Source organism: Lucilia sericata, unplaced genomic scaffold (assembly GCF_015586225.1).
Source record: "Lucilia sericata isolate MDLA Ls3-8-SP2 unplaced genomic scaffold, ASM1558622v1 Contig000597F_arrow, whole genome shotgun sequence".
In the NCBI taxonomy this organism is placed as follows: Eukaryota; Metazoa; Arthropoda; class Insecta; order Diptera; family Calliphoridae; genus Lucilia; species Lucilia sericata.
In genome coordinates, this window is record NW_023994604.1 from 207396 (window position 1) to 231212 (window position 23817).

A 23817-nucleotide genomic window follows, 5' to 3' on the forward strand; every position below is an offset into this window, starting at 1 on the left:
TTCCTTGAAAATAAGTAATATTTTTACCCAAACACATATAAATTCTTATGTTTGTTATTAAACGCCTTAGGTTAGGCTTTATTAATATTAGCATTATCATAAATTTACATATACCAATACAAAATAACAAAAAAAAACCTACAAAACATTCATATTAAAATCTACAAAAAAATAACAATAAAACATAATAAGAAGCCCCATGTGACATGATGTTCATGTGCCATTGATGATAAAGAGAGCAGAATAAAAAGAAACGAAAAAAACTTAAATCAATCAAATCAAAACCTTATATAATAAGACTTGTAAATAAACATATATGTATGGCTCTAAATATTTCTTTTACACATGCTGGCTGGCTGACTGACACATCAATAATAGTACGTTAACGTCTCGTTAAACTTACACTCACTTTTATTTTTATGCGTATATAGCTCACATGAAAATGATTGAAAATTTTCCATACCCTTAACAAACACTGAACTTAATTCTTTATGCTGCCTTAACTCCCAGTATTTTTTTTTAATACTCGTACCTAAATTAAAGTATGTCTGCATTTGTCAAATAATCAATCAAACAAGACACAACGCAGAAAAAAAGGTGTTGATATATTTTTATTATTATATTCTCCTGCAAAAAAACAGTTCAGCTTAAAGCCTTTTATGTGTCAATGAGGAGGATTATTTTTCTTTGTGGGCTTCCGCCAAACCCAATTTAATCACACACCAACATTCTAAAGTATTCAGTTATTTTTAGTATATAATCCTTATTGCTTTTGACATCTGACAACTCTATATATATATATAATAGTAGGTAAATTTACCTACAAGTCACTATTAATCTTTATATTTGCTATTTACATACATCTATGCTTTGCATAGTAAATAAATTTCTACACATATCAATCTTATTACCTGTAGCATTTGCTATTCAATATTATAAGCTATAAAGAATCCTCTATAAATATTTAATATTATTAACCTATTTTGTGTATTTTCTTTCTTTTCTTTACAGGTTTGTACATACATTTCAAACATTTATATTAATTAAGCTGTTTGTGGGTAAGAGTTTGGCAGTACAATTATCAATTTGGTATTTGCAGTAATATATCATCATTAATTCACAATTATCTTTGTGAATTTTAAAACAACGACAATCTCTTTTTGTTCTTAATAAAGTATTCATAATAACGCTAAGGTAATATGTTCGGAATTATATTTGAAAAATATATTAAAAAAACATTTCCAAATTTCTGAGACCATAATTTCAGGAGTTTTTTTACACCCATTATTAACTTTTCCATTCGATTTAGTCATGTCCGACTGTCTGTCTGTCTTTAAAGTATTTTGAAATCAACCATCAAACCATATTCCGGAGAAATTGGGTCATTTTTTTACCTAGCCCCCTTATAAGACATTCTACAACAATGATTTTTAGATTAGTAGTAGATAATTTTAACTCTTTCATTACTTTAAACCTTGTTACTTAATTAAAACTTCTTTCTCTACCACTATTTTAACAAATCCTTGGCTTTCTAACTACTTAGCCTTTAAAAGCTATGTAATTTATTTCAATTTAATTAAACTAGAAAAACGAAAGATTTTTTTTAAAACTTAATTTTTATATTTTAACTGAAATTCTCTTGAACATAACTTGCTTAAAAAGAATAATAGACCTTAATTAACATGATTATTTGCAAATGAAAATTCTAAAAGAAATACTCTTATGCTGCTTATAACAATTTTCATTAAAAATGGAAATTATTTTATAATAAAATTTTTGCTACAAGCAAACAAAAACAAAATCATAAAATGGTGACAGAGTAAAATGCAGAGTGGCAGTTGCAACAGTAGTAGTATTAGTAGTAGCAGTTTACTGAACTGTTACAAAGACAAATATTGGCATGCAAAAGTGTGAGTGTGTGTGTGTTTGTGTTTGTGTGAATAAGTATATTTTGTGAATTTGTATGTTTACTTAGAAACTTATACAACATTTTGAACAGACATTGTAATATTTAAATCTAATTTAATCTATTTAAGCTCTTTTAATTCTTTTACGAACTACTATCATGTAGCGTCTATATGATGGGTATGTTTGAAAAGTTTTAGGGTACTTGATTGCTTAGAATTTTCTAAAGAGAAGGGACTGGATTATTGGCATATAAAATTTACAATCTAAGTTTGGTTTTAAATCGGCTGATGTTATCTTATTGTTTTGAGAAATTTGGAAATGAGTTTTATCAAAGGTTTATAGCACAACTTTTGTTTGAAAATCTGTTTTATAAACCTTTGATAAATTATTATATATAAGACATTTAGTTTGTAGTTTGGAACTTCTGAAAAATCATGCCATTTTATATAGATTTCAATTATATGCTATCATAGCGACTTTTGAATTCTCCTAGAATTTACTGGTAACAATCCAAATATTACACTATTTATACAGTTTGTATTTATTTAAAGTATAAACCCAGTAAGCCATTTTATTGCGCAAAAGCTGTAAACCTTTAATAACAATATTCCAATTATTGTAGAGATTTTCTTGCCTAATAGTTTACTGGATTAAGCCTGGTTCAAGTTAAAACAACTACTACTCATATTCCACACAATGTTTGCATATATGGCTGAACGAATACTTAAACTGTTAAAATGAAAATTTCAAACTAAAGAAAAAAAAAACATTTTCAAAAGAAATTTGAGAATACCAGGAACTGTTTTTTCTGCATAATAATAAAGGATAAAACAAACGAAATCTCTTCATACGCTATATATATTTATTTTATAACAGATGATGAGATTAAAAAAATATTTAACCAAAAAATCTTTTCTTAGCTTGTGTAATATCTTAAAACACAAGTTATTTAACAAAACAGAGCTGTTCAGATTTTAACGGATTAAACGAAAACAATTGTTTGTCAAATTTTTTCCCTTCATAAACATTTTCCTTAAACCACAAAAAGCCAAACAACTTAACTAATGATGCATAAATAACTTATTTTTTTTGTGCTGGTATGAGTTTTTAAATTAAATTTATGTGTTAAATGCAAAATGTTTAAATGACTTGTCATAACGTCAACTACTTTGTAATGTCATTTGTATGACATTGTAAGAATGTGTGCGAATAATGAACAGAGAAAAGAAAGAAGAAACTTTTTAATACTTGGCACTAAAATATTTTTACAACACGTGCCAAACAATTTCTTTGAAGGAAACTAGAACAGATCTGTACCGTGATGAAATACTTGCAGTTAAAGTATATAATTTAGGTAAAGAGGAAAACTAATTTCAGTTAAAAAAGTTAAGAGAATGATATGACAGTTTCAACGTTTTGCTTTTCAATACTAATTATGTTTTGTCATACTAACAGCGTTAATGTTGTTGGAAAAGCTTTTGCTAATTGTGACAAGTAGAAATCAGTACTAAAGTTATCTCTGTTTTTTCTTTTACATCATAAAAATGAAAGAATAATTTAATGAATTATTATTTGGAGTTCATTCATAAATGTATGTATACTTATACACAGGTATGCTTGACTGCCGGTTTAATGATCCATAAATGATGTGAAGAACTTTTAATGTCAAATACTTAACATAACTGTCTTCTAATGAACATTTCATTGTAAGCTACTGATATAGGGACTTATAAGCATTTATCGAAGGTTTATAGTACAAATTTTGTATGGAAATTTTTGTGTTATAAACCTTTCATAAATGTTTACAAATCTTTACAAAATCTCTCATTAGCCTAAATGTTACAATAAAAACTGCTCCCATTTTTCCAAAAGCAAACATATCAATTTTGTATCCATTTAATTTTATCTACTTTGATTGAATAAATTTCATGCTCAACTTTTAATCTGAAATTCTAAAATTCTCAACAAAAACTAACATGAAAATAACTTTATAACAACTTTGCAAAAATTGCAAATAAAAAAATCTAATAATTACTAATTGTTAAATAATTTTTCTTGCACCACAACGATAACGATAGAAAAAAATGTTTTACGGAAATACCAACATAATTACACAACAGTTGTATATGTACAACTGCCAATAGCAATTTTCCTAATATTTAATTACGTAGAGACAGCAAAGAGTAAAGACCAACATAAATTAACATTTGCTATACACAAATCTGACCAAGGGAGGTGGGGCAGAGTGAAAAAAAGAAAAAAATAATTTAAAAATTATTCGTTTTCTCTACTAGCCTTCCCCTTGTTGGTCCTGCAGCTAGATGCGTGCATATAACACAATAGCCCCTACTTTGGTCTGGCATAACTGTAAGGATGGCAACAATAGCATTATGTAGACTAGAAATAATAATTGCTGCAGTTGATGTTAGTGCTGTTAAGGCTTCAAAGTATTCTCTAGAATTTACTTGTTGGCTACCACTTCAAAACAGTGTTAAGCAGACAAATTTGTCTGCTATGGATGTTTCATTTTCTTTAGTATTTTCTTTATTTCATTGTAATATACTTGCCAGCCTTAAAGTATTGTTGAGTCTTGCAAATATATATGTATGTTGTTGTTGTTGAGAGAATATTTTAAATTTCTAATGAAGCTTATAAAATCATGACTTCTATAATTAATAATATCTTTGACATAAAATTCCTTGAAGCAGTTGGGGAATATAAAGAAAATGCAAAGATTTGTCTGTGAAATGTAAAAAAAAAAAGGAATAAATTGTGGGAATTTGAGGAATAAGAAAAAAGATTTTTGGATAATTCAGTGTATATTTCTCTTCAGATGTTGAGCAGAAGTCTTCATTTATATATCATCATTCATATTTTATCTGCTTTAAAATTGTTCTATTCAACGACCAGCCTCTATAAGTGCTCTCAATATTTCTTTAATGGAGGGTCATAAACTCTCAGCGGGAAAAAGGGGACCATAGATTTTGTGAAAACTCAACTTACATGGAAAAAGTTGAAAAGAGAGAGATAGAGAAAGAGAAGAAGAAATGTTCTTACTTCTTAAACAGGAGTCAGGAAAGGAGAAATCACAGATTTTCCAAAGACCAACTTGCATGGACGGGAACAGCAGAATACTAGAAAGTGATTGATAGAAAATAGAAAGTAAGTAACTGAATTAGCACTGAACTAGAACTAAACTGAATTAGGTCTGAACTGGGTCAGAACTAGAACTGAACTAGAACTGAACTAGAACTGAACTAGAACTGAACTAGAACTGAACTAGAACTGAACTAGAACTGAACTAGAACTGAACTAGAACTGAACTAGAACTGAACTAGAATTGAACTAGAACTGAACAAGAACTGAACAAGAACTGAACAAGAACTGAACTAGAACTGAACTAGAACTGAACTAGAACTGAACTAGAACTGAACTAGAACTGAACTAGAACTGAACTACAACTGAATACAACTGAACTAGAACTGAGCTAGAACTGAACTAGAACTGAACTAGAACTGAACTAGAAACTGACTAGAACTGAACTAGAACTGAACTAGAACTGAACTAGAACTGAACTAGAACTGAACTAGAACTGAACTAGAACTGAACTAGAACTAGAACTAGAACTGAACTAGAACTGAACTAGAACTGAACTAGAACTGAACTAGAACTGAACTAGAACTAGAACTGAACTAGAACTGAACTAGAACTGAACTAGAACTGAACTAGAACTGAACTAGAACTGAACTAGAACTGAACTAGAACTGAACTAGAACTGAACTAGAACTGAACTAGAACTGAACTAGAACTGAACTAGAGCTGAACTAGAACTTAACTAGATCTGAATAAGAACTGAACTCGAACTGAACTAGAACTGAACCAGAACTGAACTAGAACTGTACTAGAACTGAACTAGAACTGAACTAGAACTGTACTATAACTGAACTAGAAATGAACTAGAACTGAACTAGAACTAAACTGGAACTGAACTAGAACTGAACTAGAACTGAACTAGAACTGAACTAGAACTGAACCAGAACTGAACCGGAACTGAACAAGAACTGAACCAGAATTGAACCAGAACTGAACCAGAACTGAACTAGAGCTGAACTACAACTGAACTAGTAATGTTCGTGAAGAATTTCCATTTTGACATAAGTTGTGCGAAACATAACTCTATATGTTGATTCCCATATCATCCAATCCAATTTAGGCCAGCAGAAGTTGATGGCCGTTGACCACAATGCTCGTCATTGTAGTGTCATTCTCAAAGAAATATGGACCAAACCAAAATCCTCACTAAACATTAACTCTATCGGAATGCTTTGTACTCTCCTGAATCACATGACAGATTTTGTACAAAAATGCGCCTTAATGCTGAATATCAAAGTCAATGCGACAGATTTAAATTCTAGAAAATGTTAGCGGCCATGTCAAAAATCAAAGTTCAAAAATTTATATGTATTGGGAAACCCTTTACTCATCATCTATAATGTTTAGTGAATAGTCTATGAATACTCTATAGTTAAATAGTTGAATGGTCAATATCCTTTAACCTTTAATAAAAGAAACTCATTGATTTCTTGCATAAAATAAGACATAAAATAACCTATATAACCTATTGATACACTCAATGAAAAACAATCTTAAAAGAGCAATCACCTTCTTCCGTCTATGTATAGACCTAATTACATCTCCTGAGTATTACTTAAGTTCTGTTGCATACCTTTAGGTTAAATTTTTCAATCATATAATTATTTAGTTTAATTTAAATTGTAATTTTCTTAACAACAAGTGCATTTAACAGATCGACTCTTTTAACTATAGCCAATAGCATTTTCTCATTTTAATTTATTTTTTTATTTTTTCATTAAATAATCCTCTTAGTTTCTTGAGTAATATGTTTATAGATTGTAGTATAGAGAATTAATTTAAATGTTATTTGCTGTGTAAGCATAATAGGGTTTTTTTGTTTTGTAAAATTTTCTATATTTTAGCATTATAACGAACAATACATTTTACCAGATTTACTCTAACAAACGTTTGTCAGAGTAAATTGTAAACAAGTTGTTTTCCCATTGAGTACAATTGCCAGTTGAAGCACAATATGCAATTTGCATAATATATGGCTTTATTGTCACATGTGACGTATAAGTAATGAATACAATTTTAGTTAAACTATTGAGACTATGTGCAAGTATTAAGCATATATTGTTATATCATGTACATAAGGTTGGGTCAATTTTCTTTATAAATTTCAATATATATTTATCACAGACCTTTTAAAGTTTCATTTTCCTGATAACTTCTGAAGAATTTAAATATTTGATTGTGTTTATTGTGTATTGGAGAATGCAGCAGGCTTTTTGATTTTTGGTTCTGGTTTATTAACATAAATTGAGTTATTTGTGAGGCCCATAGAAAATTTAATATTCCATTTCCAAAGATATCCTATTAACATATTGTAACTACTTTTAATGCAAATGAGTTTTGTATCTTAGATCTATAACAGATAATAATAGTTGAGTATTTGTATAATAAGCTACAGCTGAGACAAATTTTACGGCTAAGTATAAAATTTAGTTTAAATAGAAATTCACCTTTAAGTATCAATCGAGATCAAACAATCGCGAAAATCGATCATGCTTCATTGTACAAGTCCTTGTACAGGCGGGCGGTTGACCCCACTTAACATTAACCAATTCCTTAGCAATAATCATTTCAAATTTCCTGAAAAATGTTTTCCTGCATTACGATGCTTGTAATCGTTTTTAATCTCTCGACAACTAGACATTTCACTCATCATTCCCAAACAGTTTAACTGCAATTTGAAATGTTTGTTGAATTTTCATTTGAAACTATTAACAGAAACTTGAGAATGGTCAGTAAAATTGTACATACATACATACATACATGTATAATACATAAGTATGTGAGGCATGTATGTGTTTTTATACGATGATGTGAGGATGTTTTGAGTAATTTTGAAATCATACTTTTAATGCTGTTGTTATGTAAATTTCTCATTGTTCAAAATTTATTCACACTTTAAGTGTCTACTATTTAGCATTTGATCATTGTATGCAAATTTTGTTTTCGAAATTTTGGCCTGATTTAAAAGGTATTTTTCTTATTAACTTGTTTATATGTATGTCTACTTGATTTTTTCAGATATTATACATGGCAAATTGTTTCAAAACAATCGTTTTTTGGAAATCGATTATGCTCAGGGTCGTGATATACCTCCCGGTTATACTGCCAAAATAGCTGAAACTTTACAGGATTGGATTGATTCATGTGATGCCATTTCCAACTGTATTGTCGATCAAATCAGAATGGCTAATGCGGAAAAATCTAAGAAATTGGATAATAAGAAACAAATTGAACAGGAGGTGAGTTAAGAGCCAATATAAAGAACTGAACCAAAACCGAACTAGAAAATTAGAACAGAACTAAAACAGAACTAGAAAAGAACTAGAATATAACTAGAAAAGAACTAGAACAGAACTAGAAAAGAACTAGAAAAGAACTAGAACAGAACTAGAACAGAACAAGAAAAGAACTAGAACAGAACTAGAACAGAACAAGAAAAGAACTAGAAAAGAACTAGAACAGAACTAGAACAGAACTAGAAAGAACTAGAAAAGAACTAGAAAAGAACTAGAAAAGAACTAGAAAAGAACTAGAACAGAACTAGAACAGAACAAGAAAAGAACTAGAACAGAACTAGAACAGAACTAGAACATAACTAGAACAAACTAGAACAGAACTAGAACTGAACTAGAACAGAACTAGAACAGAACTAGAACAGAACTAGAACCAGAACTAGAAGAGAACTAGAACAGAACTAGAACAGAACTAGAACAGAACTAGAACAGAACTAGAACAGAACTAGAGCAGAACTAGAACAGAAATAGAACAAAACTAGAACAGAACTAGAACAGAACTAGAACAGAAATAGAACAGAACAGAACTAGAAGAGAAATAGAACAGAACTAGAACAGAACTAGAACAGAACTAGAACAGAACTAGAACAGACTAGAACAGAACTAGAACAGAACTAGAACAGACAATAGAACAGAACTAGAACAGAACTGGAACAGAACTAGAAACAGAACAGAACCTAAGAACTAGAACCGAACAGAACAGAACTAGAACAGAAAAACAGAACTAGAACAGAACTAGAACAGAACTAGAACAGAACTAGAACAGAACTAGAACAGAACTAGAACAGAACTAGAACAGAACTAGAACAGAACTAGAACAGAACTAGAACAGAACTAGAACAGAACTAGAACAGAACTAGAAACAGAACTAGAACAGAACTAGAACAGAACTAGAACAGAACTATAACAGAACTATAACAGAACTATAACAGAACTATAACAGAACTAGAACAGAACTAGAACAGAACTAGAACAAACTAGAACAGAACTAGAACAGAACTAGAACAGAACTAGAACAGAACTAGAACAGAACTAGAACAGAACTAGAACAGAACTAGAACAGAACTAGAACAGAACTAGAACAGAACTAGAACAGAACTAGAACAGAACTAGAACAGAACTAGAACAGAACTAGAACAGAACTAGAACAGAACTAGAACAGAACTAGAACAGAACTAGAACAGAACTAGAACAGAACTAGAACAGAACTAGAACAGAACTAGAACAGAACTAGAACAGAACTAGAACAGAACTAGAACAGAACTGAAACAGAACTAGAACCATAACTAGAACAGAACTATAACAGAACTAGAACAGAACTAGAACATAACTAGAAATAACAGAACGAGAACAGAACTAGACATAACTAGAACATGAACTAGAACAGAACTAGAACAGACTAGAACATAACTTAAACAGACTAGAACAGAACTAAACAGAACTAGAAAAGAAACTAGAACAGAACTAAAGACAGAACTAGAACAGAACTAGAACCGAACTAGAACAGAACTAACAGAACTAGAACAGAACTAATAACATAACTAGAACAGAACTAGAAACGGAACTAGAACAGAACTAAACAGAACGAGAACAGACTAGAAAAAGAACTAGAAACAGACCAGACGAACAGAACGGAACAGACAAACGTTGAACAGAACTCAACTTACCTAAGAACTGACTAGAACTGAACCTAGAACTGACTAGAACTGAACTATGAACAGAACTAGAACTGAACTAGAAACTGAACTACAACTGAACTAGAAGCTGAAATGGAAGCAGAACTAGAAGTTGAAATAGAAGCAGAACTAGAAGTTGAAATAGAAGCTGAACTAGATGTTGAAATAGAAACTGAACTAGAACTGAACTAGAACTGAACTAGAACTGAACTAGAACTGAACTAGAACTGAACTAGAACTGAACTAGAACTGAACTAGAACTGAACTAGAACTGAACTAGAACTGAACTAGAACTGAACTAGAACTGAACTAGAACTGAACTAGAACTGAACTAGAACTGAACTAGAACTGAACTAGAACTGAACTAGAACTGAACTAGAACTGAACTAGAACTGAACTAGAACTGAACTAGAACTGAACTAGAACTGAACTAGAACTGAACTAGAACTGAACTAGAACTGAACTAGAACTGAACTAGAACTGAACTAGAACTGAACTAGAACTGAACTAGAACTGAACTAGAACTGAACTAGAACTGAACTAGAACTGAACTAGAACTGAACTAGAACTGAACTAGAACTGAACTAGAGCAGAAGTAGAACAGAACTAGAACAGAACTGAACTAGAACTGAACTAGAACTGAACTAGAACTGAACTAGAACTGAACTAGAACTGAACTAGAACTGAACTAGAACTGAACTAGAACTGAACTAGAACTGAACTAGAACTGAACTAGAACTGAACTGAACTATAACTGAACTGGAACTAAACTATAACTGAACTGGAACTAAACTGGAACTGAATATACTCGAGGCTATTAACAGATCTATAGCCAGATCTAAATACTGACCTGTAGAATATTAGTTCTTGCTGTTCAGTTCTGTAGTTCATATTTTTAATATTTTCCTAATTTCTTTGATATATTAAAACTTATTTTAATAATCAAATGCCAAAACACCTAAACATGACTCATTAAATAAATTCCTGAAAAATAAAAAATTATTTATTTTAAACTGTTTTTGTTGTTTTTAAATTAATGCGGAAAAACTTTGAAAAATTAAAATAACAACATTAACAAAGACAACAGCACAATTTAAAAAGTTTCTAACAATTTCCATAGCTTTATTATTCCTGTATTTATTTTACTCAATTACAAGTAATTATTAATTTAATTAAAAGTTTTCATTGTTAAAAAAAGCAAAACAAAGGACAAGCAGGAATTCACGTTTCTACTTGTTTAAAATTCATAGTTGTTGTTGTAAAAAGATAAATTAAAGAAAATACTAAACAACAATGTTTTCCTCACCTCCTTGCAGATAATTAATTTGAAGAAAGTTTTAAAAACACAAATCAATGACAATGATGAAGCCATGCAAATCGATTCACGTGAAACCTCATCCACCAGTCAGGAGGCGCGCAAAAAAAGTTCTAAAGTTAAACCATCACGATCAACGGGTAAGTTTCACGCAATGAAAAAAAAAACAACAAAGTTAAAAATCTGTTAGTCAAACATCCAACCATCTATCTATCCAATCATTCATTCAATTGTGGTGGCTAAAAGTTGTGGTTTTTGTTGTTGTTTAGTGTTCATCCTTGTTGATTCTTTCTTAGTTAGTTGGTTATCTTTGATGGCAACTTACTGAGTTGTGTGTGTTACGGGACAAAAGTTACAAACAAAAATACATGACTAAACATACAAACTGTTTTCCTTAACTTGACTGACAAAGTGAGCAGTACACAGATTGAATTTATGGTTCCCTTTCCCCAACTAAACAAAGCCAAAATGACAGTATGAATACTAAGAGTGAATGATAGTTTAACTATTAACCCTTAAAGGGCACAAAGGGTTATAAAAATATAGACGTTTCTAGTTATAACAATATATAAAAAATGGACCTGTCTCTCAAGAGCGATTTGTAGTGTAATAATAAAAACAGGTTTGTTCCCTCTTAGTGGGTTAACATTAAGCAGTTGTGTTTAGGGTTAGCTACCCCTTTTCATTAGCAGTTGAATTTATTCATGCGGAAATGGTTTCTCTTCAACGGATTTTTTTATGCAGGATATTCCACTTTTTCTGACACACATGGAGATTATTTCTTTTTGCAATCAATTTAAAGTCGAAACTTTAATTCTGTGAAAATAATGAATTTTTAAATCTTTGAATTTTAGTTCAAAAACTTGATTATTAGTGAAAAATTGAATTATTAGTTAACAATTGAATTTTTAGTGTTCAACAAGATTTTTGGTGAAATATTTTTATCGAAAATTTAATTTTTAATAAAAAAAAAAGAAAAAAATAAATACAATTTTAGTGAAAAATAGATTTTTAGTGAAAAATTTAAGTGAAATTTTTAGTGATATGTGAAATTATTAGTGAAAATGTGATATTTTGTGTTAAATTAAATTTTATGTGAAAAAATATTTGTGAAAAAATAAATTTTGGTGAAATTTTGAAAGTTTAGAACTTTAGCAAAACATTTTCTTGAGAAAGCTGATCACTCTGTGATCAATATTCTAAATAAAAACTGAACAAGGACTGCACTAGAAGCTGAAATGGAAGCTGAACTATAAGTTGAAATAGAAGCTTAACTAGAACTGAACTAGAAGCTGAAATGGAAGCAGAACTAGAAGTTGAAATAGAAGCAGAACTAGATGTTGAAATACAAGCTAAACTAGATGCTGAAATAGAAACTGAAATAGAACTGAACCAGAACTGAACTAAAACTGAACTAGAACTGAACTAGAACTGAACTAGAACTGAACTAGAACTGAACTAGAACTGAACTAGAACTGAACTAGAACTGAACTAGAACTGAACTAGAACTGAACTAGAACTGAACTAGAACTGAACTAGAACTGAACTACTGAACTAGAACTGAACTAGAACTGAACTAGAACTGAACTAGAACTGAACTAGAACTGAACTAGAACTGAACTAGAACTGAACTAGAACTGAACTAGAACTGAACTAGAACTGAACTAGAACTGAACTAGAACTGAACTAGAACTGAACTAGAACTGAACTAGAACTGAACTAGAACTGAACTAGAACTGAACTAGAACTGAACTAGAACTGAACTAGAACTGAACTAGAACTGAACTAGAACTGAACTAGAACTGAACTAGAACTGAACTAGAACTGAACTAGAACTGAACTAGAACTGAACTAGAACTGAACTAGAACTGAACTAGAACTGAACTAGAACTGAACTAGAACTGAACTAGAACTGAACTAGAACTGAACTAGAACTGAACTAGAACTGAACTAGAACTGAACTAGAACTGAACTAGAACTGAACTAGAACTGAACTAGAACTGAACTAAAACTGAACTAGAATTGAACTAGAACTGAACTAGAACTGAACTAGAACTGAACTAGAACTGAACTAGAACTGAACTAGAACTGAACTAGAACTGAACTAGGACTGAACTAGAACTGAACTAGAACTGAACTAGAAACTGAACTAGAACTGAACTAGAACTGAACTAGAACTGGACTAGAACTGAACTAGAACTGAACTAGAACTGAACTAGAACTGAACGAGAACTGAACTAGAACTGAACTAGAAACTGAACTAGAACTGAGCTAGAACTGAACTAGTACTGAACTAGAACTGAACTAGAACTGAACTAGAACTGAACTAGAACTGAACTAGAACTGAACTAAAACTGAACTAGAACTGAACTAGAACTGAACTAGATCTGAACTAGAACTGAACTAGAACTGAACTAGAACTGAACTAGAACTGAACTAGAACTGAACTAGAACTGAACTAGAACTGAACTAGAACTTAATTAGAACTGAACTAGAACTGAACTACTTAATTAGAACTGAACTAGAACTGGACTAGACTGAACTAGAACTGAACTAGAACTGAACTAGAACTGACTGAACTAGAACTAGAACGAACTAGAACTGAACTGAACTGAACTAGAACTGAACTGAAACTAGAACTGAACTAGAACTGAACTAGAACTGAACTAGAACTGAGCTAGAACTGAACTAGAACTGAACGAAACTGAACTAGAACACTTTTCAAATATTTTTCAAAACTTTTCATCAGCCCTTTACCTCTGGCTAGCTTTTACCAACCCCATCATTAACTTATTCATCCCCATGGAATAACATTACAAACTTACTTAGTATTTCTATTTTCTTAATGATTTATTTAAATAATATATTTCCATATCTCTGTTTTTTTTTTTGCATTTTTTCCATGTGTTTTCTTACAGATTTATTCAAATTCAGCAAGTAAAGTTAGAAAAGTAAAGTATAATTTTTTTTCCTACGCTTGAATACCAAACGCAGGAGGGTTATATTAACTTCATAACCATCTTCAGCAACAACAAGAATTTTGTCATCATCATACTCCTCCTGCATATGAGATATAAACTAAATAATGGATTTTTATTTGGAATAAAGTAAATCATGTATAAAAATTTATTTGAATTTTGAATTTTTATAACTCTTAATATTTCCTTATTTACGTCAGAAAGAAGAGAATGTGAGATAATATTGAAATGATTTGCTTTTTTCTTACTACTTGTGCACATGTCAATGTAAATTTTCAAATAAATGTCAAAATTTCTTAAATAAACATTATCTTTTTGTATTAAAGTTAAATTTTTGTTTTATTTTCTTAAATTATTGTTTATTCTAATATCGACCTTTAAGAGTTTTTGTTTTGCAATATTTTTGTATAAATTTTCTTTACAATATTGTTGTTTTTAATTTGGTTTTATTTTCATAATTGTAAACAATTTATTAAGAAAGGTAAGAAATAAAATATAAAATCTATTTTCATGTTGCTGAAGAAAAAACATTTTCCTCAGAGACCCACCAACGCAATTGTGTTTATACAAATATTATTAATATTTTATTAAAGGTTGCAGGTTGTTGGATTTAGACAAATATTTTAATGAATAAATACTTTAAATTTCATAACAAGACAGGTATAGTAACAACAGATCACGTTTCCTACGAATGATCCGTTAACTTAAAGACGTCTGCTGCTTGACGTTAATAATTAAATTCTTAAAATATAATAATATTATGCATAATTTAAATATTTTGTAGTGCGTAATTGCTAACGAAATTTAGTTTAAATTGCTCTAAGACATGTTTGATATTGAGTGATATAATTTTAATGATTTCAATTAAAAACGGGATAAATTTTATTTAAAAGAACCGTTTTATTTGTTTCAATACAAAATAATTTTGCATAAAAGTCTGCAATTTTAAAGAAATTAGTATCATTTCAAAGTTATAACCAACTAGTCAATAAACCAACAGAAAATTCTACAAAATGTTCAAATATGTAAGGACTTAAGATCTTTTATTCACAAATATAAATTAATTAATCCTTTGTTTATAACAGTTGCTCATTGCCGCTCTCTTGGCCTGTGCCTATGCCGTTTCCGATGAGGTTCATGCCGAAGTTAAAGTCTTGGATTCTGATGTTCGTCCCGATGGTTTCGATTACCATTTAGAAACTTCGAATAGCATTAACAGCGGTGCCAGTGGTGATGAACACGGTAATATTCATGGTCATTATGAATACACCTCTCCTGAGGGTGAACACATTAAGGTCGAATATGTTGCTGATGAAAATGGTTATCAACCCAGCAGTGATGTTTTGCCTACACCTCCTCCTGTACCCGCTGAAATTGTTAAGGCTTTGGAATATTTGCGTTCTCATCCAGCTTTTGAGGAGAAGCATCATTAAAGAAATGCGATCTGTTAATGTTGAGCGATCATTAAATAAATATTGAGTATATAAATATTACTGTATGTTTTGTATGGGGTTTGACCGAGGTCAAAGGTCAAGTCCTTAAAATATGAAAACTTTGATCAAGCAATGGATAGATAGATAGATAGATAGATAGATAGATAGATAGATAGATAGATAGATAGATAGATAGATAGATAGATAGATAGATAGATAGATAGATAGATAGATAGATAGATAGATAGATAGATAGATAGATAGATAGATAGATAGATAGATAGATAGATAGATAGATAGATAGATAGATAGATAGATAGATAGATAGATAGATAGATAGATAGATAGATAGATAGATAGATAGATAGATAGATAGATAGATAGATAGATAGATAGATAGATAGATAGATAGATAGATAGATAGATAGATTAGATCGATAGCTATGTATATCGACAATATTTTGCCAATTCAATTTCCGTAAGAATTTTTCCTTTAATGATTACTCCTCCGAATCGGAGCCTCACGAGTTTATGAGGAAACCATTGACACTCAACTGCTGGAAGACTTATCACTGCTAGCTCCTTGATGTCTAACTATATCGGCCTAACGTCTATTTTAGGATGCTCTCACATATTTCTTTCTAACAAACGTTTCACAGCTAGGATACTGATAGATCCAGATCTTCCTCAGCTGTGGGAAGTATCTCTTACATCCGCCGTTTTAATAAAAGCGTGGATTTCAGGCTACAGCATTACTGTAGCATTTAACAGGCGGAACTTGAGGCCATTAAAAGGGTGGTAAACTCGATGAGTTGCTACAGGATATATGTACACTAAAAATATCCAAACTTGTACTGACAGAAAACCTGCTATAAGATCTCTATATGGACTCTACACGACATCCAGACTAGTTCGCGAATGTCGACCGCTTCTCGAAACATTTCAACTTAAAGCTGCTTCGGTTTCCGCGTCATTCAGGTGCATCTGGAAATATCATAATGATTGAACGAGGGAAATGTACACTATAACTGGTGATCCTTTTTTTTTATGTGAATGTCTTACATTTGTCAGATAATCACCTGGGTCTCTCAAGACTGAGGATTTTTGTTGGTAGCCATCTTCACACTGTACTCTATGATTTACTCAGGAGACTACATTTTAAACTGTAGAAGTAGTCACAATAAGGACGAAGAAGAAATTGTTGAGCATTTGCTTTGTCTATGTTCTGCTCTATAAGGCATTAACCTAACCCAATAGTACTCTTGAGTACAAAATTGGCCTCAATCTAAACAATTACATATTTAATAATATGACCTTTGCATTATTCAAACCCCACGACCTCTTAAAAACTCTCATATACAGACATGCTTTTCGATTTATTCAAAATGTTCTTTTATTGAACGATCGCTCAATATAAACATAATATTTTCTTTAATGGTGTTTCTCCTCAAAAGCAGGATGAGAACGCAAATATTCCAAAGCCTTAACAATTTCAGCGGGTACAGGAGGAGGTGTAGGCAAAACATCACTGCTGGGTTGATAACCATTTTCATCAGCAACATATTCGACCTTAATGTGTTCACCCTCAGGAGAGGTATATTCATAATGACCATGAATATTACCATGTTCATCACCACTGGCACCGCTGTTAATGCTATTCGAAGTTTCTAAATGGTAATCGAAACCATCGGGACGAACATCAGAATCCAAGACCTTGACTTCAGCATGAACCTCATCAGATTCGGCATAGGCACAGGCCAAGAGGGCGGCAATAAGCAACTGCAATTCGAAATTAAATTATTAGAAATTTGAGAATAAATCCTTTTTTTCTTTAACACAAATAAACTTACATATTTGAACATGTTGTAGATTTTTGGTGTTAATTCCAATTGATACTACTTTCTGCTGAATTAAAGCTATTTATTCAAAATTTTTCCTTTGGTGTTTATAAGAACAAATTTTATATTAAAATTAAGCCAGTTTTAATTAGTTTAATGAATATGCCATATATTTTTATTAATAATTTTTTAATGACTTTCTAAACCTGTACTTAGTATAAAACATTTAGATAATTACTACTTATTATCATATTTATATGTTTTAAGTTATTGACATATATTTTTATTATTAAGAAATTTAAAAAATTTTTTTTTAATTTTAATATGTATGTTGAAATTAATTTTTTTCGTTTATTTTTTGCTAATATGCATTTTAACATATTTGACTTTTTTTATATTTGTTAGCAATTATTCACTCAAGTGTAAGTTACATATTTTATACATGCTATGTATTTGTAGAATAAAAGTAAATATTTGTACAGTTTGTATCTGTTAAATATTAAATGAATTCATCTTTAGAAGATACATTCTAAAATTTTCTTATATAACAGCTTCATGTATAAATTTATGCATTTCCAAGTAAACTTGCATTTTGTAAGAAGAGAAAAAGAAATTGCATAAGAATTTGTCTACATTTAAATATGTTTATTATGTTTATAATAAACTCTACAGCAAAATATTAATAATTTGTTTATCAGTAAAGTTGTATTATACGTAGTTCGGTTCTACTTCAATTCTATGTTCAGTTTTAGTTCCCCTGTTCAAGTTCTGTTCAAGTTCTTTTCTTGTTAGTTCTAGTTCAGTTCTAGTTCAGTTCTAGTTCAGGTCGTAGTTCAGTTCTAGTTCAGTTCTAGTTCAGTTTCAGTTCAGTTCTAGTTCAGTTCTAGTTCAGTTCTAGTTCAGTTTTCTAGTTCAGTTCTAGTCAGTTCTAGTTCAGTTCTAGTTCAGTTCTAGTTCAGTTCTAGTTCAGTTCTAGTTCAGTTCTAGTTCAGTTCTAGTTCAGTTCTAGTTCAGTTCTAGTTCTAAGTTTCTAGTTCAGTTCTAGTTCAGTTTCTAGTTCAGTTCTAGTCAGTTCTAGTTCAGTTCTAGTTCAGTTCTAGTTCAGTTCTAGTTCAGTTCTAGTTCAGTTCTAGTTCAGTTCTAGTTCAGTTCTAGTTCAGTTCTAGTTCAGTTCTAGTTCAGTTCTAGTTCAGTTCTAGTTCAGTTCTAGTTCAGTTCTAGTTCAGTTCTAGTTCAGTTCTAGTTCAGTTCTAGTTCAGTTCTAGTTCAGTTCTAGTTCAGTTCTAGTTCAGTTCTAGTTCAGTTCTAGTTCAGTTCTAGTTCAGTTCTAGTTCAGTTCTAGTTCAGTTCTAGTTCAGTTCTAGTTCAGTTCTAGTTCAGTTCTAGTTCAGTTCTAGTTCAGTTCTAGTTCAGTTCTAGTTCAGTTCTAGTTCAGTTCTAGTTCAGTTCTAGTTCAGTTCTAGTTCAGTTCTAGTTCAGTTCTAGTTCAGTTCTAGTTCAGTTCTAGTTCAGTTCTAGTTCAGTTCTAGTTCAGTTCTAGTTCAGTTCTAGTTCAGTTCTAGTTCAGTCTAGTTCAGTTCTAGTTCAGTTCTAGTTCAGTTCTAGTTCAGTTCTAGTTCAGTTCTAGTTCAGTTCTAGTTCAGTTCTAGTTCAGTTCTAGTTCAGTTCTAGTTCAGTTCTAGTTCAGTTCTAGTTCAGTTCTAGTTCAGTTCTAGTTCAGTTCTAGTTCAGTTTAGTTCAGTTCTAGTTCAGTTCTAGTTCAGTTCTAGTTCAGTTCTAGTTCAGTTCTAGTTCAGTTCTAGTTCAGTTCTAGTTCAGTTCTAGTTCTAGTTCAGTTCTAGTTCTAGTTCAGTTCTAGTTCAGTTCTAGTTCAGTTCTAGTTCAGTTCTAGTTCAGTTCTAGTTCTAGTTCAGTTCTAGTTCTAGTTCAGTTCTAGTTCTAGTTCAGTTCTAGTTCTAGTTCTAGTTCAGTTCTAGTTCTAGTTCAGTTTAGTTCAGTTCTAGTTCAGTTCTAGTTCTAGTTCAGTTCTAGTTCAGTTCTAGTTCTAGTTCAGTTCTAGTTCAAGTTCAGTTCTAGTTCAGTTCTAGTTCAGTTCTAGTTCAGTTCTAGTTCAGTTCTAGTTCAGTTTAGTTCAGTTCTAGTTCAGTTCTAGTTCAGTTCTATTTCAGTTCAGTTCTAGTTCAGTTCTAGTTCAGTTCAGTTCTAGTTCAGTTCTAGTTCAGTTCTAGTTCAGTTCTAGTTCAGTTCTAGTTCAGTTCTAGTTCAGTTCTAGTTCAGTTCTAGTTCAGTTCGTTCAGTTCCAGTTCAGATCTAGTTCAGTTCTAGTTCAGTTCTAGTTCAGTTCTAGTCAGTTCTAGTTCAGTTCTAGTTCAGTTCTAGTTCAGTTCTAGTTCAGTTCTAGTTCAGTTCTAGTTCTGTTCCAGTTCTGTACTAGTTCTGTTTCTAGTTCTGTTCTAGTTCAGTTCTAGTTCAGTTATAGTTCAGTTCTAGTTCAGTTCTAGTTCATTTCAAGTTCAGTTCTAGTTCTAGTTCAGTTCTAGTTCAGTTCTAGTTCAGTTCTAGTTCAGTTCTAGTATTGTTCCAGTTCTTGTTCTGTTCTTGTGCTGTTCTAGTTCTGTTCTAGTTTTATTCTAATTCTGCTCAGTTCTAGTTAAGATCTAGTTTATTTCTACTTAAGTTTTAGTTAATTTCTAGTTCAGTTTGGTTCAGTTCTAGTTTAGTTCTAACTCATTTCGTTTTTCTGAGGTCCTTGAGATATCTAGATATTTCGCAAAGTTTATTTCATTTTAGGAGAAGATGTATATCGAATCTAAGTTTTCAAATATTCCCTCTTAAGATTATTTTGATTAATCGTGTGTTTCATCTCAGACATGTTATCATAGATCACGATTAATTGTATTGTCTGTAAATTCTTAAGTAGCGCTCTCCGTCAAACTGCGCTTTATTTAGTAACTATTTTTGGTAGAAACCAGATTCACTTTTTTTTGCGCATGTATCTTAGGATTATTATTACTTTCTTCTATTATTGTTAAAACATAAATTTACAAACTGGTTTAAATCTAAAATCTATTTAAATTTTTATTTATTTTTATTTGTTGTTTTTTTTTTGTACGACTGTTTTAATTTAACGAAAAGAAAAATATATATATTTTTTTAAACAACAAAACAAAGATGTTGTTTAACACCATTTGACATTTCGGTCATTAATTTATACAAAAGATTTTAGAAGACAAAAAAAAAAAAAAACAGTTTATGGCTACAATTAAGGTATGATGAGTAAGACAAATAAACTAAAATTAACACTTTAAAGAAACGATATGATAAACTGTTTGATTTGGAATTGATATGAGAAAAATTAGTTTGGTATACATAACATTAAAAAAAAAACATGAATGAAGTTATAAACCAAAAATTAACATAAATTTATATAATTTTGAAAAAACCAAAATTGTTGTCATTCATTTTATGAGTTCAAACTGTCAGGTTTTTTTATAGCCAGCAGACCCACCAGTAAATCGTTGCCAAGAGCATGGAGATTTTTTGGATATGATAAGAAAGAAACAATTAATAGTCGTAAATCAAATTGCCACCTAAATTAATGTTTGAGATTAAATTGGTATAATACGAAATTTAAAGATTTTGGGTACAACAAAAAAATCTATTCAAATCGGGAATACAGTCTAGTTTATAATCTAGACCTTGCCATGTCCGTCCTTACGCTCATTAGTTAAAATCAACTTTTCGAAAAACTTTTTTAATAGGGAATCCTTAACTATATATTTGTCCAACTATCGAGAATTTGGGTCCTTTAAGTCAACTAAGTCAGTCTATAAATGGTTGAGATATAATCGAAGTATCTGAATTTGTATGTCTGTCCATACTTTAAAGGAATGAACTTTCCGAATCCAAACTTTAGTTATTACAATTATGATCAAATATTTTTTCCCCTAAATTTTCTTAACATTTCCCTCCAATAACTCCAAATGTATCCACTGTACTGCCTCCCTTCCTATGTCTTTTCTTGTTAATTTTTTTTTTTCATATTTTTAATATTTATCTAATTTATTCATTTTTTTGTTTAACACACAAAAAAACTGGTTGTCCAAAAATATTATTATTTATTCAATTTACAGTTATATTTTATATAGCTTGTCAATTTTTCTTTTGTCAAAAAAATATATAAAATTTTTTATTCATACCATTTTGTGCATTTTTATCGGAATGTATTTGTACTTGAAGTTTTGTATGCAAATTGCATTTATTGTTTTTTTTTTTTTGGTCTCTACTTTTGAAATAAAAGATTTTAAAGTTGATTGTTTTTAGAAAACTTTAATAATTCATAGTAAAATTTATGCATTTATTTTTTGGGGCCTATAAAGTTAATGTTTATTTTAAAATTCAGGGTTGTTTGTTATATCAAATCGTCTGTTATATGAAATCTACTAAATCGGTTTATATATAACACAAATCTGGCCCAAATGTTACGACTATCAAGTTTGTCTAACCGCATAGAAGTTTGAAATCAATTTACCGCTGACATGTATTCGATAATTATAGATCGGGTATGCTGTCCATATATTTGACGAAATTAACTTTTGAATATTTCAAATCCATTTGAGAGAACGCACTGAAGTCCGCACTAAAGGACGTGAAGTTCAGACTAGAATCCAGACTGTAGACTATAGATAAGCCTGTAGATCAGACTGTTGTTGGGAATGTAGATCAGATTATAGTTTGAACTATAGATAAGACTAAAATGAACTATAGTTCAGTATGTAGTCTGGAATAGTCCAAACTAAGGAACAGACTGTTTGTGACTAGCCCAGACTTCAGTTAGTTCAGAACGTTGTTTGAACTATAAACGAGGTTATACTCTGAACTAAAGTTTAAACTGTAATCTTGTCCATGGACCAGACTGTAGTCTAAACTATATATGAGATTATAATTTGATCTAACGACCAGACTACACACGACTAGACTATAGACTAGACTATTGACTAGACTATAGATTAGACTATAGACTAGACTATAGACTATACTAAAGACTAGACTATAGACTAGACTATAGACTAGACTATAGACTAAACTATAGGCTAGACTATAGACTAGACTATAGACTAGACTATAGACTAGCCTAAAGACTAGACTACAGACTGGACTATATACTAGACTATAGACTAGACTATAGACTAGACTATAGACTAGACTATAGACTAGACTATAGACTAGACTATAGACTAGACTATAGACTAGACTATAGACTAGACTATAGACTAGACTATAGACTAGACTATAGACTAGACTATAGACTAGACTATAGACTAGACTATAGACTAGACTATAGACTAGACTATAGACTAGACTATAGACTAGACTATAGACTAGACTATAGACTAGACTATAGACTAGACTATAGACTAGACTATAGACTAGACTATAGACTAGACTATAGACTAGACTATAGACTAGACTATAGACTAGACTATAGACTAGACTATAGACTAGACTATAGACTAGACTATAGACTAGACTATAGACTAGACTATAGACTAGACTATAGACTAGACTATAGACTAGACTATAGACTAGACTATAGACTAGACTATAGACTAGACTATAGACTAGACTATAGACTAGACTATAGACTAGACTATAGACTAGACTATAGATCAGACTATAGTATGAATTAGAGACCAGACCAAATTGAATTCTAAACTATAGATCAGACGGTAGTCTGGACTATAGAGTAGAATGTAGTCTGGACTATAGAACAGACGTTAGACTAGACTAAAGAGGCGCTGCTGTAGCCTCAACTATAAATATATTATAAACTGAACAAGATTTTTTATGCATTTCAACCCGTTGTGCGATTAGCTAGCATTCACACGACCAATTAAATGAAGTCAAAATGAATCCGCTTTAAAAGCAGTTTATTGACATTGTCAAAGCAGAAGTGTTTATGGTTAAATAATCAGTTCAAGGTCATTTCTATTTTTGGTTTAAGGAAAGTTTAAAACAAAAAAAAAATTTAATTAATTTAAAAAAAAAAAACTAACTGTTTAAATGAATCTAAAGTTTAAATATATAAAACAGGTACATGTTGCTAATTTTGAAATTATATTTTCTCTCTTTTTCTTACTAGTATTTAATAGGTCACCGATTTTTAAATGTTTAGTTTAATTTGCGATTAAAATGGAAATTAGTTAAAAAAAAGTTTAAACTT

The 23817-nt window shown here is 30.7% G+C and overlaps 3 protein-coding genes across 3 annotated transcripts in view; 2 read left to right on the forward strand and 1 right to left on the reverse strand.

Moving 5' to 3' along the window:
- The window catches only part of LOC119606537 (COP9 signalosome complex subunit 7), a 57219-nt gene extending 42595 nt beyond the window's left edge, over nt 1–14624 (forward strand). The window contains exons 3-5 of the mRNA XM_037960076.1: nt 8080–8300; nt 11347–11485; nt 14264–14624. Of these exons, the coding sequence (XP_037816004.1) occupies nt 8080–8300; nt 11347–11485; nt 14264–14286 (383 nt within the window). The 3' untranslated portion in view covers nt 14287–14624. The remainder of the gene's footprint in view (nt 1–8079; nt 8301–11346; nt 11486–14263) is intronic.
- Nucleotides 14625–15223: 599 nt separating this feature from the next.
- Nucleotides 15224–15816, forward strand: LOC119606522 (larval cuticle protein 2-like). The gene is made up of 2 exons (XM_037960060.1): nt 15224–15348; nt 15409–15816. Exons 1-2 carry the CDS (start codon nt 15337–15339, stop codon nt 15754–15756), a joined length of 360 nt encoding a protein of 119 aa, XP_037815988.1. The 5' UTR covers nt 15224–15336; the 3' UTR covers nt 15757–15816.
- Nucleotides 15817–17113: 1297 nt separating this feature from the next.
- On the reverse strand, nt 17114–17800 carry LOC119606541 (larval cuticle protein 2-like). Its single transcript, XM_037960085.1, has 2 exons — nt 17607–17800; nt 17114–17535 (listed from the first exon to the last, which is right to left on the reverse strand). Exons 1-2 carry the CDS (start codon nt 17616–17618, stop codon nt 17188–17190), a joined length of 360 nt encoding a protein of 119 aa, XP_037816013.1. The 5' UTR covers nt 17619–17800; the 3' UTR covers nt 17114–17187.
- Between the last annotated feature and the right edge of the window lie 6017 nt (nt 17801–23817).